The sequence below is a fragment of the Mesoplodon mirus genome (assembly GCF_964341445.2).
Source record: "Mesoplodon mirus genome assembly, chromosome: 14".
In the NCBI taxonomy this organism is placed as follows: domain Eukaryota; kingdom Metazoa; phylum Chordata; class Mammalia; order Artiodactyla; family Ziphiidae; genus Mesoplodon; species Mesoplodon mirus.
Genome location: NC_138990.1, coordinates 75,594,766 through 75,610,982, shown reverse-complemented (window position 1 = coordinate 75,610,982; position 16,217 = coordinate 75,594,766). Strand labels below are relative to the sequence as shown.

The following is a 16,217-nucleotide window of genomic DNA, read 5'->3' as shown; positions in this document are numbered from 1 at the left end:
CCTTTGCCAGTTGCTTCATTTGCAAATATTTTCTCCCATTCTGAGGGTTGTCTTTTGGTCTTGTTTATGGTTTCCTTTGCTGTGCAAAAGCTTTGAAGTTTCATTAGGTCCCATTTGTTTATTTTTGTTTTTATTTCCATTTCTCTAGGAGGTGGGTCAAAAAGGATCTTGCTGTGATTTATGTCATAGTGTTCTGCCTATGTTTTCCTCTAAGAGTTTGATAGTTTCTGGCCTTATGTTTAGGTCTTTAATCCATCTTGAGCTTATTTTTGTGTATGGTGTTAGGGAGTGTTCTTTTTTTTTTTTTTTTAATTTTTTTATTAGTTTCTGCTTTATAACAAAGTGAATCAGTCATACACATACATCTGTTCCCACATCCCTTCCCTCATGCATCTCCCTCCCTCCCACCCTCCCCATCCCACCCCTCCAGGCGGTCACAATTAGGGAGTGTTCTAATCTCATACTTTTACATGTACCTGTCCAGTTTTCCAAGCACCATTTATTGAAGAGGCTGTCATTTCTCCACTGTACATTCCTGCCTCCTTTATCAAAGATAAGGTGACCATATGTGCATGGGTTTATCTCTGGGCTTTCTATCCTGTTCCATTGATCTATATTTCTGTTTTCGTGCCAGTACCATACTGTCTTGATTACTGTAGCTTTGTAGTATAGTCTGAAGTCAGGGAGCCTGATTCCTCCAGCTCCGTTTTTCGTTCTCAAGAATACTTTGGCTATTCGGGGTCTTTTGTGTTTCCATACTTAACATTTTGGTACATGACTCTTTTTGAATTATGGTTTTCTCAGGGTATATGCCCAGTAATGGGATTGTTGGGTCATATGGTAGTTCTATTTTTTAGTTTTTTAAGGAACCTCCAAATGTACTTTTTTTTTGCGGTACGTGGGCCTCTCACTGTTGTGGCCTCTCCCGTTGCAGAGCACAGGCTCCGGACGCGCAGGCTCAGCGGCCATGGCTCACAGGCCAAGCCGCTGCGCAGCATGTGGGATCTTCCCAGACCGGGGCATGAACCCGTGTCCCCTGCATTGGTAGGCAGACTCTCAACCACTGCACCACTAAGGAAGCCCTCCAAATGTACTTTTGACTGTTTTTATTTTAAACTATACTCAGTAGCTATCACAACATTAAAAATTATTCCAGGGCTTCCCTGGTAGCGCAGTGGTTGAGAGTCCGCCTGCCGATGCAGGGGATAGGGGTTCGTGCCCCGGTCCGGGAAGATCCCGCATGCTGCAGAGCAGCTGGGCCCGTGAGCCATGGCCGCTGAGCCTGCGCGTCCGGAGCCTGTGCTCTGCAACGGGAGAGGCCACAACAGTGAGAGGCCCACGTACCTAAAAAAAAAAAAAAAATTATTCCATTATCAGCAATCTTAAGCCTAGCATTTCAAAGAGGCTACAAAAACATATTTGTACAACTAAAAGGTCAAATGTTATGATACAAACACCTGTACCACAGCAGCATACTCTCCTGGCACAATTAGGTAGGCAATGAGAGATCTACCTCTTCAAAATAATTTTTTATAGCATTATAAATTTAGAGTTGAAGACATTAATGTTTCCCAATTCCAAAGATGAGTAATCAATAAACACAAAAATAAATTGACAAGTTTAAAAACAAACCTATGTGAATGGATAAACTGTGACAGCTATACAATAAAAAAGAACTATGGATATATATACAAACATGTATACATCTCGAAAACATTATGTGAGCAAAAGGAACTAGATATAAAATATATACCACATGACCCATTTATATGAAAATTCTAGAAAAGATTAACTGATGGCAACAGAAAGCAAATTAATAGCTGACTGGAGCCAGAGATGGGAGAGGGAATTGACCGGTAAGTGGACAAGGAAATTTTGTAGTAATAGTGGCGGTAGTAGAAATATTCCTTATCTTGATTGTGGTGGTGTTACATATATCTGGGTGGATCCTACCGTATATAAATGAGACCTCAAGAAAAGTTTATTTACAATCTTTTAAAATAGCACATGAAAGAAAAATAAACTCGTTAATAAACCAGGAATGGGAATGAAGATATATTTATTATAAATCACAATATCACAAAAACCCAGAGAGGTAAGTTCAGAATAAGAGGACTCTTTTTTCCAGATACAGCTTGCCAATTTTGTAAGAGGTAGCTAAGAGGATGAGAAATCGAGTTGAACTCTCAATAGACTACAGGCAAAAAATAAAGGAGTTCAGGGTCTGCTAAGGATGGAGAATCTGATAAATGCCCAGTGCTTTGGTTGGGGCTCTGGAGGAGCTATACCCTAGGAGTAAGGGTGAACTGGATGCAGAGATACCAGACCTCACCTAAATCATTCACTAATTTTAGATGATCTGGGACTGCTAGTGTGACTAGCCACCCACCACAAGAAAGTCTTCTGAAGGGAGAAAACACCCTAGACCTAAACAACTTTGCATATAGGATGACTGGTATTCTATTTTAAATAAGCAGGCATAAGAAGAGACAAAGTAATTTTTCTTAAAGAAAAGAAAAACAACAGACTATAGAAACAGACCACAAAGGTTCCAAATAATGAAGTTTTCAGATACATGATTTAAAATAACTACACTTAATATATGTAAGGAGTTAAAGACAATATTGGGAGTTTAGTAGAGTACTTGAAACTATTGGAAAAGGAACCAAAATTCTAGAACTGAAAAATACAGTAAACTGAAATTTTAAGCACCATCAAATTTATCAACTGTTTTATAGAAAACACTTGTCTTTCTATATAAGCCAAGGACTAAAATCTATTTACCAATATTTTATACTAAGAGTTTTTGAAGTGCTGATTTACATTAAAGTCTTTAATCCATTTGAAAGCTGATTTTTATATATGGCAAGAGGTAGGGAATCCAACTTAAATAATCATTTTTTCCAGCTTTGCTTATCAAATATTTCCTCCCTCTCTCTTGATCTAACATGCCACCACTGTCATTTACTAAAGTTTCATATTTTCTTAAGTCTGTTTCTGGGCTCTCAATTTTACTCCACTGGTCAATTTGTCTATTGTTACCCCAATATTACTTAATTAGTACTTATTCATAATAAACCCTAATATCTCATAAGTATTTCTTCATAATAAACCCTAATATCTGATAAGGTCAGTTTTTCATTGCTATTACTCCTCTATGAATTATCCTCCTCTTCCTGTTCAGAATCATCTTATCACATTTAGTGAAAAATCTTGTTGGGAGTTGTTTGGAATTTCACTGAACCAGTATGTCAATTTGGGAAAAAATGCAATGTTTATAATATTGATATTAAAGAACATGATATACCTCTCCATCTATTTAGGTGTTCTCTATTATCTCATAATAAAATTTTATAATTTTCTCTAAAGAAATCTTGATCATCATTTCTTAAGAGTTGTTGCTAGGTATTTTATATTTTCTGACAATATTTTCTTTAATTATTTGCTGCTGATGTATAGAAATGTAACTGAATTTTGTATGTTAATTGTACATGCATTCACCCTTTTAAACATTATATTAATAATCTGTATATCCTTTTGAGTGTTCACTGTAAATAACAGCTTCCAATAATTACAGGTTTTTTTTTTTTGCGGTACACAGCCCTCTCACTGTTGTGGCCTCTCCCGATGCGGAGCACAGGCTCCGGACGCACAGGCTCAGCGGCTGTGGCTCACGGGCCCAGCCGCTCCACGGCATGTCGGAACTTCCTGACCGGGGCACGAACCCGTGTCCCCTGCATCGGCAGGCGGACCCTCAACCACTGCGCCACCAGGAAAGCCCTAATTACAGTTTTATTTCTTCATTTTTGATCAGCTCTGTGCACTGGCTACAATCTCCAGTACAATGTGGAACAGAAGTGGCAAGAGTGCACATCCTTTCCTCATTCCTAACTTTAAAGTGAATGCTTCGGATGTTTCCTCCACTTAGATAATGCTTGCAGTAGGCTTTTAAATATATAGCATGATACAGAATGTCTTATTTTAAAAATTCTGCAATGTGAAAAATGATAGTTGCAAAATCTAGCAAAAGAAAGCACGAGACCAAGCAAATTCTCTTAAATTTCTCTTAAACTAGTTTAAAATTTCCATTTATACTTGATCAAAAAGATACATACAAGGTAATAATTATTCTCCTTAATCTATCTTTAGCAATAAATGTCACTCCTTAGTCCTAAGAGCAGCGTATATGCAATAAGAATTTCATTTTTATCAAAAAGATATGATCATGATTTACTTGTTTTCAAAGTAGGGATTAAATTTTTTAAATCAATTATAACACCTACTAGCTCTAGAGATGTGACTTTTCTAAAATTTTAATTATTGCTAAATATTACTAAAATTTAAAAAGTAATTAACAGGGCAAAAATGTACAGTATATAGATTAACAATTTTAAGAGCTATGTCTTATTTAAGGGAAAAAATAACAAAGTTTAGTTATAATTCTTTTAATTTGTTACTTAAAATGTATAGTTATAATAAAAGCTAACATTTAAGCGCTTGTGTGCCAGGCAAAAGGTAAATGGTCATAGCAGTCTATCATTAATTACTCATTCTTTCAACATATTTATTGGGCTTCTATTATGTGCTAAAACAAATGCTAGATAGAGATATGAAAAGACAGTGCCTGCCCTTAGTGAGATTAGTGTCTGGATGAGAAACAGATGCATAAACTAAAATTACATAATGTAACATGAAAAGTGTTATAATGGGAGTATGCTCAAGGAGTACTGAAGGCATAAAAGAACTGCCCCAAGTTCTGCACAGGGTAATAAAGAAGGCTTTCTAAAATGACTGCAATGAAGGATAATGAACTACACAAGAGCTTTTTTTCTTCTTGCTGTTTGGGCTTTAAGTGGTGAGGAAAGGCTCTTATTTTCTTGTATTAAACCAGACTTTCAGAGACAAGAATCTGTTAAGAGACTACCTGTCTTTTTAAACTGTATTCCCTTTCAGACTACCAAAATAAAAGAATCCCCCCAAACTCAACTGCAAAACAGCCTTTGTGCTCTCACAACAACTCAATGTCCTCTGTACATGGAAAAAAAGTAAAGTGACTAATAAAACAGAATTGCAAATACTTTATGGTAAAAATCTTATGGATTTTAATCACTGAATATTAGAATTCCTTACATGTCATTAAATACATAGCTAGAAAATGACAATTAAATTTTTATTTCCCTGCTTTTGCAGTAAGAGTCTCCTATGAAGTCTAACTGACATTTTTTTGGTGCCAGCTAAATGGACACTGTTAAAATTTGATAATGGAGCCCTTAAATAAATTCCTCACACAATTTAGACTTCAGCACATATTAGGTAATTTCAACAGGTATTTTACATGAAGCCTCAAGTTTAATAATACTTGACTGTTACATGTCCCTATCTGCAAGATACAGTTCCTGTTTTAAAGAACTAATGGCAAGAAAGATAAGGACTTGCCTTAAAACATCCTAGATACATGCAAAGTAAAAATAATTTTTAATAGTCTTTGTATTTTCACATATTTGATCTTTAGGGAACAGACTCTCATAATGAGATAGTCTATAGACCAGAATTTGTAGACCCTATTCTGCTAAACGTTTCCAATTCCATTGTTTCTATATATCATAAAGATATAACACAAAGTTGGCTAGTATCTTGTTATCTTTACCAGTAGAATTTTCCTGTGTTAAGTGATACATCTATAAAAAAGTGTCAGTTCAGCTCTGACAAATTCCTACGTAAGTGGTAGAATTTACCAGTATATCCTGAAAATAGCATAGAATAAACAACCAAGAAAGGTCTATAGCTGAGTTCAGACTATTTTAATCAGTTTTTAGGGTTTTGAGTTTTTTCAGGGGGATTAGATATTATGTTTTGCTTAATATTAGAAATGCATATTTTAGGTTTTTATTTCAATATTCTAGGAAAACAATAAAACGCAGAATAATTATTTCTATTATGAAAACCATTTCAGAATAGAGAACGAGGGACTTTCCTGGTGGCACAGTGGTTAAGAATCTGCCTGCCATTGCAGGGGACATGGGTTCGAGCCCTGGTCCGGGAAGATCCCACATGCCGCGGAGCAACTAAGCCCGTGTGCCACAACTACTGAGCCTGCTCTCTAGAGCCCGCTAGCCACAACTATTGAGCCACGTGACACAACTACTAAAGCCCACGCGCCTAGAGCCCGTGCTCCGCAACAAGAGAAGACACCACAATGAGAAACCCGCGCACCGCAACGAAGAGTAGCCCCCACTCACCACAACTAGAGAAAGCCTGTACACAGCAACAAAAGACCCAACACAGCCAAAAAAAAAAAACAAACCAAAAAACCCATCCTAGAAGGGCTTCCCTGGTGGCGCAGTGGTTGAGAATCCATCTGCCAATTCAGGGGGCATGGGTTCGATCCCTGGTCAGGGAAGATCCCACACGCCGCGGAGCAACTAAGCCCGTGAGCCACAACTACTGAGCCTGCATGCCTCAAATACTGAAGCCCATGCACCTAGAGCCTGTGTTCCGCAATAAGAAGCCCACGCACTGCAACGAAGAGTAGCCCCCGCTCGCTGCAACTAGAGAAAGCCCACGTGCAGCAATGAAGACCCAACTCAGCCAAAAAAAAAAAAAAAAAAAAACAGGAATAGAGAACAAGGCCTACTCTAACCATTCTGCTTAAATTTATAACCCATCCCCCTAACTACAGGTTCCTGGCTCCTTACACTGCTGCTTTTTTCCCTTAGCACTTTTAGTTGTCTAATGAATTATATACCTGTTTAGTGAAGTTGATTGTTAACTGTTGATCTCTCTCCACTAGAATATACCTTATTCAAAGGGAGGAATTTCTGTCTGTTCTGTTCACTGACTTATCCTAAGCACCTAAAACAACCTAGGACCATAAGGATTACATAAGGTAAAAATCTGTCAAAGGAATGAATGCATAAGTAGTTAAGTTGGGTAACCTACTGTATACAGGTAGAAAACACATTACCTGAAGGTACTTAGCTGTGAAGATAGATATCTAATATAACAGTAATACAAATACATTGTTTAGGTGCCAAAGTGAAATATAAATAAGTTCCATCAGAGACTCTGTCCACAATAAGCATGAAATTCATCTGCTTCAATTAAATGACCTAATAGTTGTCACAAAGCTTTCCATGATCAATTGCTGCGTGAATGGTATAATTAAGAGGATATGATTTCAGTTCTTCAGAGAGAACTGAAAAGGCTTTCAGGGCATTTCAGGTAAGGAAAGCAATTTGAATATTTTTGGTAGACAAGTACAAACAAGGCATGTTCATTCATTTGTTCATTTATTCTGTCAACAAATTTTAATTAAGCCTCTGCCATGTATCTGACACTGGTCTAGGTGCCAGAGATACACAGAAGAGAGTCCCTACCTTTCAGAGTCTCACGATTTAGTGAGGGAGAAACATGTAAATAAATTTATAGCAAACCATATTAGAATATGTACAGCACTTTGGGAAAGCAGAATACTTTGCTCTGAGAAGGTCACAGATAGCTTGAAAGAAGTGTCCCTTAAACTTGAGGGATGAGCAGAAAGAATTCACCATGTAGATTAAGGCATTTCATGCTAGGAACTGCACGTATAAGAACATAGTAGCAAGAAAAAATATGGCTCTTCTAACATGACAAGTAATTCAGAATGGCCAAAAGTTCAGATGGCATGCGTGCACTCAGTGCGAGGGGAAGGACAGACAGGAAATTGAGGCAGAGGATGACAGGTAGAAATGACGCTGGAATGGAAAACAAGGATCAGATTATGAAGGGCTTTAAATGCCATGCTTGAGAAACTGAATCTAGCAAGTATATCAGAGTTTCTCAAAGTGTGGTCCATGGATCACTTGCATTAGAATCATCTAGGGCAGAGATTTTCAAATTGTAGTTTGAGACCCAATGGTCATAAAATTAATTTAGTGGGTTCATTAAGCATTGTCTTAAAAAAAAAAAGAAAAAGAAATGGAATTGAATAGAATAGAAAGCACACTGCATGTACTAAGAGTTTAGGACCCATTGGTCATAAAATTAATTTACTGGGTTGGACATCCATTTTCTTTAAAAAAAAATCAAATGGAAAGGAATGGATTAGAGAGTATACTGCATGTAGTAAGAATATTGTTTTTATCTATGTGTGTACGTGTGAATGTGTATGTATTGAGTAGAGAAATAAAATCTATTTCCTACTGTGAGTTGCAGTTAAGAAACATGGATCTAGAGGCTTCTTAAAATGCAGAGCCCAAGGCCCCACATCAGACCTATCAAATTAGGGAAAATGTGGCCTGGATTCTACATTTTTAGCAAGTACTAAGGGATTCCTAAGGGATTCCTATGCACATTCAAATTGAGAGTCACTGGTGAAGATGACGTGGAGTCATTGAAGCAGAGTTCTGAACTGATTCATATTGGTTTCAGAAGAATCTTTTTGGATGTAGAGTGTATAAACTGCTTGGAGGGTGATCTAGAATAGAGGCAGGAACACAAGTTTAGAGGCTATCAATAACGGTCCAGGCTAAAAACTGATGTAAGCTTACATTCCTACAATGGTAGTGAGAAGAACAGAGACGACTGAGAGATGGTCAGGGTAGATGAACAAAGCAGTTTTTCTGGAATAGAGAATGGTTCATGAAGAGGAGCAGTGGACAAGAAGGTAGGAAAGATATGTTGGAGCTACATGTGGAAGATTTCCAATTTAGGGCCATTTCGTTTTTAAACTATTTAAGGAGCCATTGCAACTTTTTAATCACAATAATATGCTAAAGCACTGTTCTAAGATTATTCTAATGGGGGGGCGGGGAGTTAATACAACAGTTAATACAACAAGCATAGTTGAGATAAAGCAATGTGCCCGAGAGCCAGGCTACCTGTTTTCAAATCCAAGCTCCACCAGGTATTATTTCCTTAGGATAATTTTCAAAAGTGGAAAATTTCTGTGTCAAGAATATGCTCATTTAAAATTTTGATTTATTGCTAAAGTAAAAGGCCAACTTTTAAATTAAAGTGGTCATCAAGTCTAGGCATAGTATGAAACAGGGATAATGCAGTATAAAACAAGGAGATTATAAATAATAGCTACCACTTATTAAGTATTATTTGTATGTCAAGGAGTAAGTGTTAAGTACTTTATGTACACTATTTTATTTAATTATTACAACACTGCTTTACAGAAGAGATAACCAAAGCTTTGGTTACTTAACTTTTCCAAGTCACGTAGCATGTACAAGTGGCAGTGCTGGAATTCAAATCCAGATCTCCTGACTCCAGTGGAAAGGGCATTGAAAAGGAAAATGCAGGGCTTCCCTGGTGGCGCGGTGGTTGAGAATCTGCCTGCCAATGCAGGGGACACGGGTTCGAGCCCTGGTCTGGGAAGATCCCACATGCCGCGGAGCAACTGGGCCTGTGCGCCACAACTACTGAGCCTGCGCGTCTGGAGCCTTGCTCCGCAACAAGAGAGGCCGCGACAGTGAGAGGCCTGCGCACTGCGATGAAGAGTGGCCCCTGCTCGCCGTAACTAGAGAAAGCCCTCGCACAGAAACGAAGACCCAACACAGCCAAAAATAAATAAATAAATAAATAAATAAATAAAAGAAATGGCCATATTAAAAAAAAAAAAATTCACTGAACTGTACACCCCTACGATGGATGCAATTAAAAAAAAAAAAAAAAGGAAAATGCAGGAGTCAAAAGGCAGATGGGCCATCTGTGGAAGTTTGGGGGGTTTTCTGATTTTTGTTTTTACCAATCCAGAACAAGGCATGATATTAATAACATATACTCATACAGCACTTAGAATAGTTCCTAGTACATAATAAGTGCTTTACATATTTTACTTCATTTAATTCTTATAACAACCTATGAAGTAGGTACTATTATTATCTCCACTTGATAAATAAGGAAATGAAGGCATAGAAAATATTTAAGGAAAAAAAATCACACAAGAGGGACTTCCCTGGTGGCCCAGTGGTTAAGAATCCACCTGCCAATGCAGGGGACATAGGTTTGAGCCCTGGTCCGGGAAGATCCCACATGCCGCAGAGCAACTAAGTAACTAAGACCATGCACCACAACTACTGAGCCTGCATGCCACTACTACTGAAGCCCGCGTGCCTAGAGCCCATGCTCCACAACGAGAGAAGCCACCACAATGAGAAGCCCACACACCGCAACTAGAGAAAGCCCGCACGCAGCAACGAAGACCCAACACAGCCAAAAATAAATAAATAAATTTATTTATTAAAAAAAAAAAATCACACGAGTTCAAAGTCTATATTCAATGGAGTTTTTTTAGTAAATTGAAAATAACTTAAATGTTTATTAATAGATGACTAGATGAACAAATTAAAGCCTACCCAAACCACAGAATACTGCTAAAAAGTAAACTAGATTTATAAGTACTAATATGGAAAGATGTTTAAGATATATTCCTGAGTGAAAAGTATGAAGCAGTAGATTAGGAAGTGTAACATGACTCCATCTGTATAAAAAATACATGTGTGTGTATATATATACATGACACATGTATAAAGAAAATTCTAGAAAAATTTACATCAAATTTAACAGTAGTCTCTTACAGTGAGTAATACTGAAGAGAAAGAAGGGGACTTTTGCTTTTTGCGTTATACTAAATAGTATGAAAAATAAAGACCTAGAGAAAAGAGATGCAGACCTTGTAATTCATAAAAACACTACTTGTCTATGAGCATATTCTTTAAATTATCATCATATCCCTGAAATTATTTTTAAACATCCACAAAAAACACAAACTAACAATATAAGGATATCTTAAATATGACAAAGAAATCTATTCTTTGAAAATCTTTTTTTTTTTTTTTTTTTGTGGTACGCGGGCCTCTCACTGCTGCGGCCTCTCCCGTTGCGGAGCACAGGCTCCGGACGCGCAGGCTCAGCGGCCACGGCCCACGGGCCCAGCCGCTCCGCGGCACGTGGGATCCTCCCAGACCGGGGCACGAACCCGTGCCCTCTGCATCGGCAGGCGGACTCTCAACCACTGCGCCACCAGGGAAGCCCTGAAAATCTTATAGTTGTTCAATACCTGAATTATGCATATTTAAGTGGCTGCAGATGACTTTACAATGGAGACCACTGTAGTGTAGGATGTCAGCTTGGTAGTCATTTTTCTATTCAAGAAATATAGCCCTCACCTATCCTGTAGCAATTGTGGCACCATTACCAGGTGCTACACCAGACAGTGCCATCCCCAACAAAATCCACTAAACAGTAAATATCTAGCCGTACACACAAATATACTATGAAAATATTTTGTATAGCCTCTACTATTTCTATACTACTTCCACATTGGGATTAATTTAAGTTTCACTGTTGAATATGCCTTTGAGTTAAATGCACTCCAATACCTTATAACCACAGTGCCTATTCAATATTCAGAGAGGGGAGTATATATTGTCTACTGGAGTGGCAAAAGGAAGGCCACATTCCAAAAGAATCAGAATATTTTTGAGAGGGTTTTCTTATGGAAAACAATGACACTCTTCACTGATAGTAGAAAGCCTTGTGTGAATAAGATTTTTTTTTTCAACACTGAAGCACTTTAAATATACTTCAATCCTCATTTACAGGTATAAGACAAGTATATAAGTTAACACAGAACTTAAGACAGCTTTTAAAGCACAGGTTGAAGATACAAATAGAAATCATTTATCACAATAAGTCAATATCCAAATAATAGAAATAATTAAATCAAACATACTTACCATTGAAAGGATTGATTCCTGCCCTTATTCTTGAAATAATAGCTTCTTTTACTTCTTTTTTTTTTACACATCGAATACCCAAATTTTGAAAACTAGAAGGAAAACAAAGAACTTTCAAATTTCCTTATAGCTGAATACAAGGACACATAAATGAGGTTTTATTAAAGAATACTGCAAAAATCAAGCATATATCCAGCACTGAAAGGTCATCATAATGTCAGATGGATATATTAAAAGCATGAAGTACATTTCCAATTGCTATGATAAAGATGTGAGGATAAAAAAATGGGGCTATATTTCTAAGAGAACTGTTAAAAGAAAAGCAGCGTATACTTTACCACTTTTACATACAGTATTTTATGGTTAGATCTTACTAATATTCCTGCATCAAATATACCAAAGTAGACAAAGATTAAGAGGAAAGCAACACCAAAAAGCTAAAATTCACCTCCCAAACGAATTCATAATCAAATCAATAAAATCTGTACATTTAATAATGTAAAGCAAAAGTTGTAAAAAGATGCCCACAGGCTGACACCTACAGGTATAGTTTTGCTGAGCTCATAAAAGTGTTGACTACATTTTAAAAAAATGTGCATAGACTACCAACATTTAAAAACCAGGTAACTGCATATAAACATTCTGGATTTCTGGCTTCTCTTGAACATTTTAAAGGTCTGGCAACAGTAGATTGGCACAGAAACACCTGGCTGGAGCTAAGCACCTGCAGCCCCATTTATACAGGGCTCTGCAGTTTGCTACAGTGCCTGTTAATCCTCTTACACCTCAGCCTCTCCACTCCACAGACATCTGGTTTTTGACTTCAAATGACTTCACTGCCAGCAGCAGTGAAATATGTTTTGTGCCTTATCATATGAAGTTATAATAATCATTCATCATAAGAAAGCATCAAACTACATATTTTTTTCATTAGAAAGATATTTAATACTAACAATAATATTTAACAAAAGTTTCAAAACGTCATTTATGGAAAATTTCTCAACTGCTACAAATATTACTAATTTGCATATGTGTAGTACAGATGATGGTGGGGGGAACTCCCCTACCACCACCAGTCATACTTGTTCCCACATGGAAAAACCATGACATCATTAAAGTTGGGTGGGTGTGAATAAGGAAGCAAAACTTGGTTATACTAACATTACTATTTGTTCAAACTTGAAATGGCCCTTTGCACCAGGAGGTCGCTTGCCTTGTTTGCCCCCTCCATGCGCTGTTGTCTTATTGTTCATGCTCTTCACATTCACCACACCTGTGATTTTGTTAGCACCTAAAATATCTTTAACATTTCCTTCTTCTGCCTCCAATAATTAAAAAGTAAACCTTGAACTTGTAATCCTTTCTTGAAACCCTGAAATCATGATTGTCTTCCTCAAAAGTATTCCACTTCTCTGAAAGATTCTTAGGTTGGTTCTCACTTTTTCTTTGACAAAAGATTTTAAAGAACTCTTTGTTTTTATATATTTATACACTACTTGACAGTTTCATCTGAATAATCATATTTGACTCCTATTCACACACTGAAATTCTGACATGAGGAAACCAAGGATCACAGAGATTATCTGGATCAATTACTCATTCATTCATAGTCATTCAATAAGTTCTGGGGTTCCTACTACGTACCAAAAACTCTGGTAAGTAATGGGAGTATACAATCCCTCCTCTCATGGAGCTTACAGTCTAGAGCAGGGGTTGGCAAACTATAGCCCACGGACTAAATCTGGCCCACCACCTGTTCTTTTTTTTTTTTTTTTTTTTTTTTTTTTTGCGGTACGCGGGCCTCTCACTGCTGTGGCCTCTCCCGTTGCGGAGCACAGGCTCCGGACGCGCAGGCTCAGTGGCCATGGCTCACGGGCCCAGCTGCTCCGCGGCATATGGGATCCTTCCGGACCGGGGCACGAACCCGTATCCCCTGCATCGGCAGGCGGACTCTCAACCACTGCGCCACCAGGGAGGCCCCCACCTGTTCTTTTTTTTTTTTTTTTTTTTTTTTTTTTGCGGTATGCGGGCCTCTCACTGTTGTGGCCTCTCCCGTTGCGGAGCACAGGCTCCGGATGCGCAGGCCCAGCGGCCATGGCTCACGGGCCCAGCCGCTCCGCGGTATATGGGATCCTCCCAGACCGGGGCACGAACCCGTATCCCCTGCATCGGCAGGCGGACTCTCAACCACTGCGCCACCAGGGAGGCCCCCCACCTGTTCTTATAAATAAAGTTTTACTCGAACAAACTTATTTGTTGGCATATTATCTACAGGTACTTTCATGCCACAACAGCAGAGTTGATCAGGTACAGCAGAGACCACAGGGCCTGCAAAGCCTAAAATATTTACTATCTGGTCCTTTACAGAAAAAGTTTGCTGAAACTTTTTTTCTAGTGAAACAGATATGAAGTAATCACACACCAAGATGCTAAACTGAAATCATGACAAGTTTTATAAAGGAGATACACATTATGTCACGGGAACCTATGATGGGAGACAGTTGATCAATTAGTATGTTGGTGATGGAGTCATGGAGAGAAGTGGATAGATTCAAGACCTATTTAGGAGGTACCTGTTAGTGAATTCAACATGTGCACCTCTGTGAGGAGGTGTCAAGGATGACACCTATGTTTGGGGCTTTTATAGCAACTAGTAAAACAGGGTACACTGGAAGACCAATTTTGAGAGGAAAGAGGTATATATGATCAGGGTAAGATCATGGTTTGGGGCATATTCTATTTGAGGTGCTTTTGAGCTATTTAAGAGAATATGTCAAAAAGGCAATCACCCTTATTACCATTCCCTACTGAAAGAAACCAGGGATCCTTAGAAAAAACTGAAGATTTCAAGGCTTGGGCAAGAAAAGTACAAGTAAGTCTTGAACACTTCATTGTGTCAGAAAGTAAAGAAGTGCTCGAAGAAAGATGGGGACATGTCAAAAGGACACAGGAAACAGTCTGAAGGGGCTTGCATTGGTCAAGACTGGGTCAATTTGAAAGTCAAAATAATAATGCTAGTAATAGACTAGCATTCAATTATAACACACTGAATAAAAGAACCCATGAGTCTATAGTGGTATTTTTTCAACTGAGGTAGGGGAAGATGGAAAAGTTTTTCTTTACAATAGAATGCCAATTAATATCACCAATGGGAAAAAACTAATATTGCGTCTCCTAAAACATTATTTTGAGAACAATACAGCATCACCTCTGTAGATTTCTCATCCAAAATATTTCATGTTAACATGAAATTATTATTCATGGTAACATGGACATAATCATGAGCAACCATTCAGACTAATCCACATTGAACAACATTCTTCAAAACAACCTAAACTCTTCAAAAATGTTAATGTCATGAAAGACCAACAAAGGCCAAGAAACTGTTCTAAATTAAAGGAGACTAAATAAGCATGACACCTAATAATGTATGATCCTTAACAGGATCTTGGAGTGAGGGGAAAGGTAGGACAGCCCTAACAGGCATTAATGGGCATCACCGGACATAATAAAGGTAGTCCAAAAATTTAACTGCCTGTAACTAGGACTGAGAAAGAACAGCCAGAGAAGTAAGAAGTAAAACAGGAAAGTTTGTTCTTACTAAATCAGAAATCAAGGAATAATAATGTTCCAATAAAGGAGTAATCTACAATGTAAAATGCTATTGGGAGGTCAAATAATGTAAACAGGAAATACTTCTTGCCAAGTTTGTATAACTAGATAGTTTGTGTTTTGTGTTGTTACTGAAAGAGGAATATTTTAAAAGTACACTTTCTAAATGGTTACTGCTAGTATTTAAGGAGGCTACTAATCTTTTCCTGTTGCAATTGGTTTCATTTTTCCTCAAAGGCAACACATGTTCGTTACAAAAAATGAATTATAAAATAAACACCAGTTAAAAGAACATAAAACCCCACAATTCTTCCCACCCAGAGACAACTACTATCAATACCTTAGTGTTTATACTACTATGTATATGTACACATTTACTTTTGAAAAAATTATTTATCACATACACCTGAAACTAAAACAACATTGTTAATCAACGATACTCCAATATAAAATGAAAATTAAAAAAATTATTTATCACACATTGTTTTAAAGCCCTATTTTATTTATCTAAATATTGGGAATATCATTCTATACAAAGACATATTTGCAAGGTTATTTTTAAGGCTACATAGGAGTACACTGCATGGATATACCAGTTTATTTAACTAATCCCCCTTTGTTTATTCTCTGGACTGCTTCTAACTTTTTGCCATCACAAACAAAGCTTCAATGAACATCGTTATAGCTAAGTTTCTGAACATGCTTAATTAGAAATTATTTCCTCAGGATAAATTCCTAGAAATAGAATTACTAGTTCAAGAGACATTCATATTTTTCAGGCTTTTGCTATGTAGTTGTTAAAGTGCCTACCAGAAAGATTATATTTATTTACAGTCTCACCAATAGGATGAATGGATCCATCCAGCAGCCTCAAACACA

At 37.5% G+C, this 16,217-nt stretch overlaps 1 protein-coding gene across 2 annotated transcripts in view; it reads right to left on the bottom strand.

Annotated features, from left to right (window-relative positions):
* Window positions 1–16,217, bottom strand: part of REL (REL proto-oncogene, NF-kB subunit) — a 45,510-nt gene that overhangs the window by 15,637 nt on the left and 13,656 nt on the right. For both annotated transcript variants that reach the window (XM_082643317.1, XM_082643318.1), the window contains exon 4: window positions 11,727–11,818. In XM_082643317.1, the coding sequence (XP_082499443.1) occupies window positions 11,727–11,818 (92 nt within the window). The remainder of the gene's footprint in view (window positions 1–11,726; window positions 11,819–16,217) is intronic.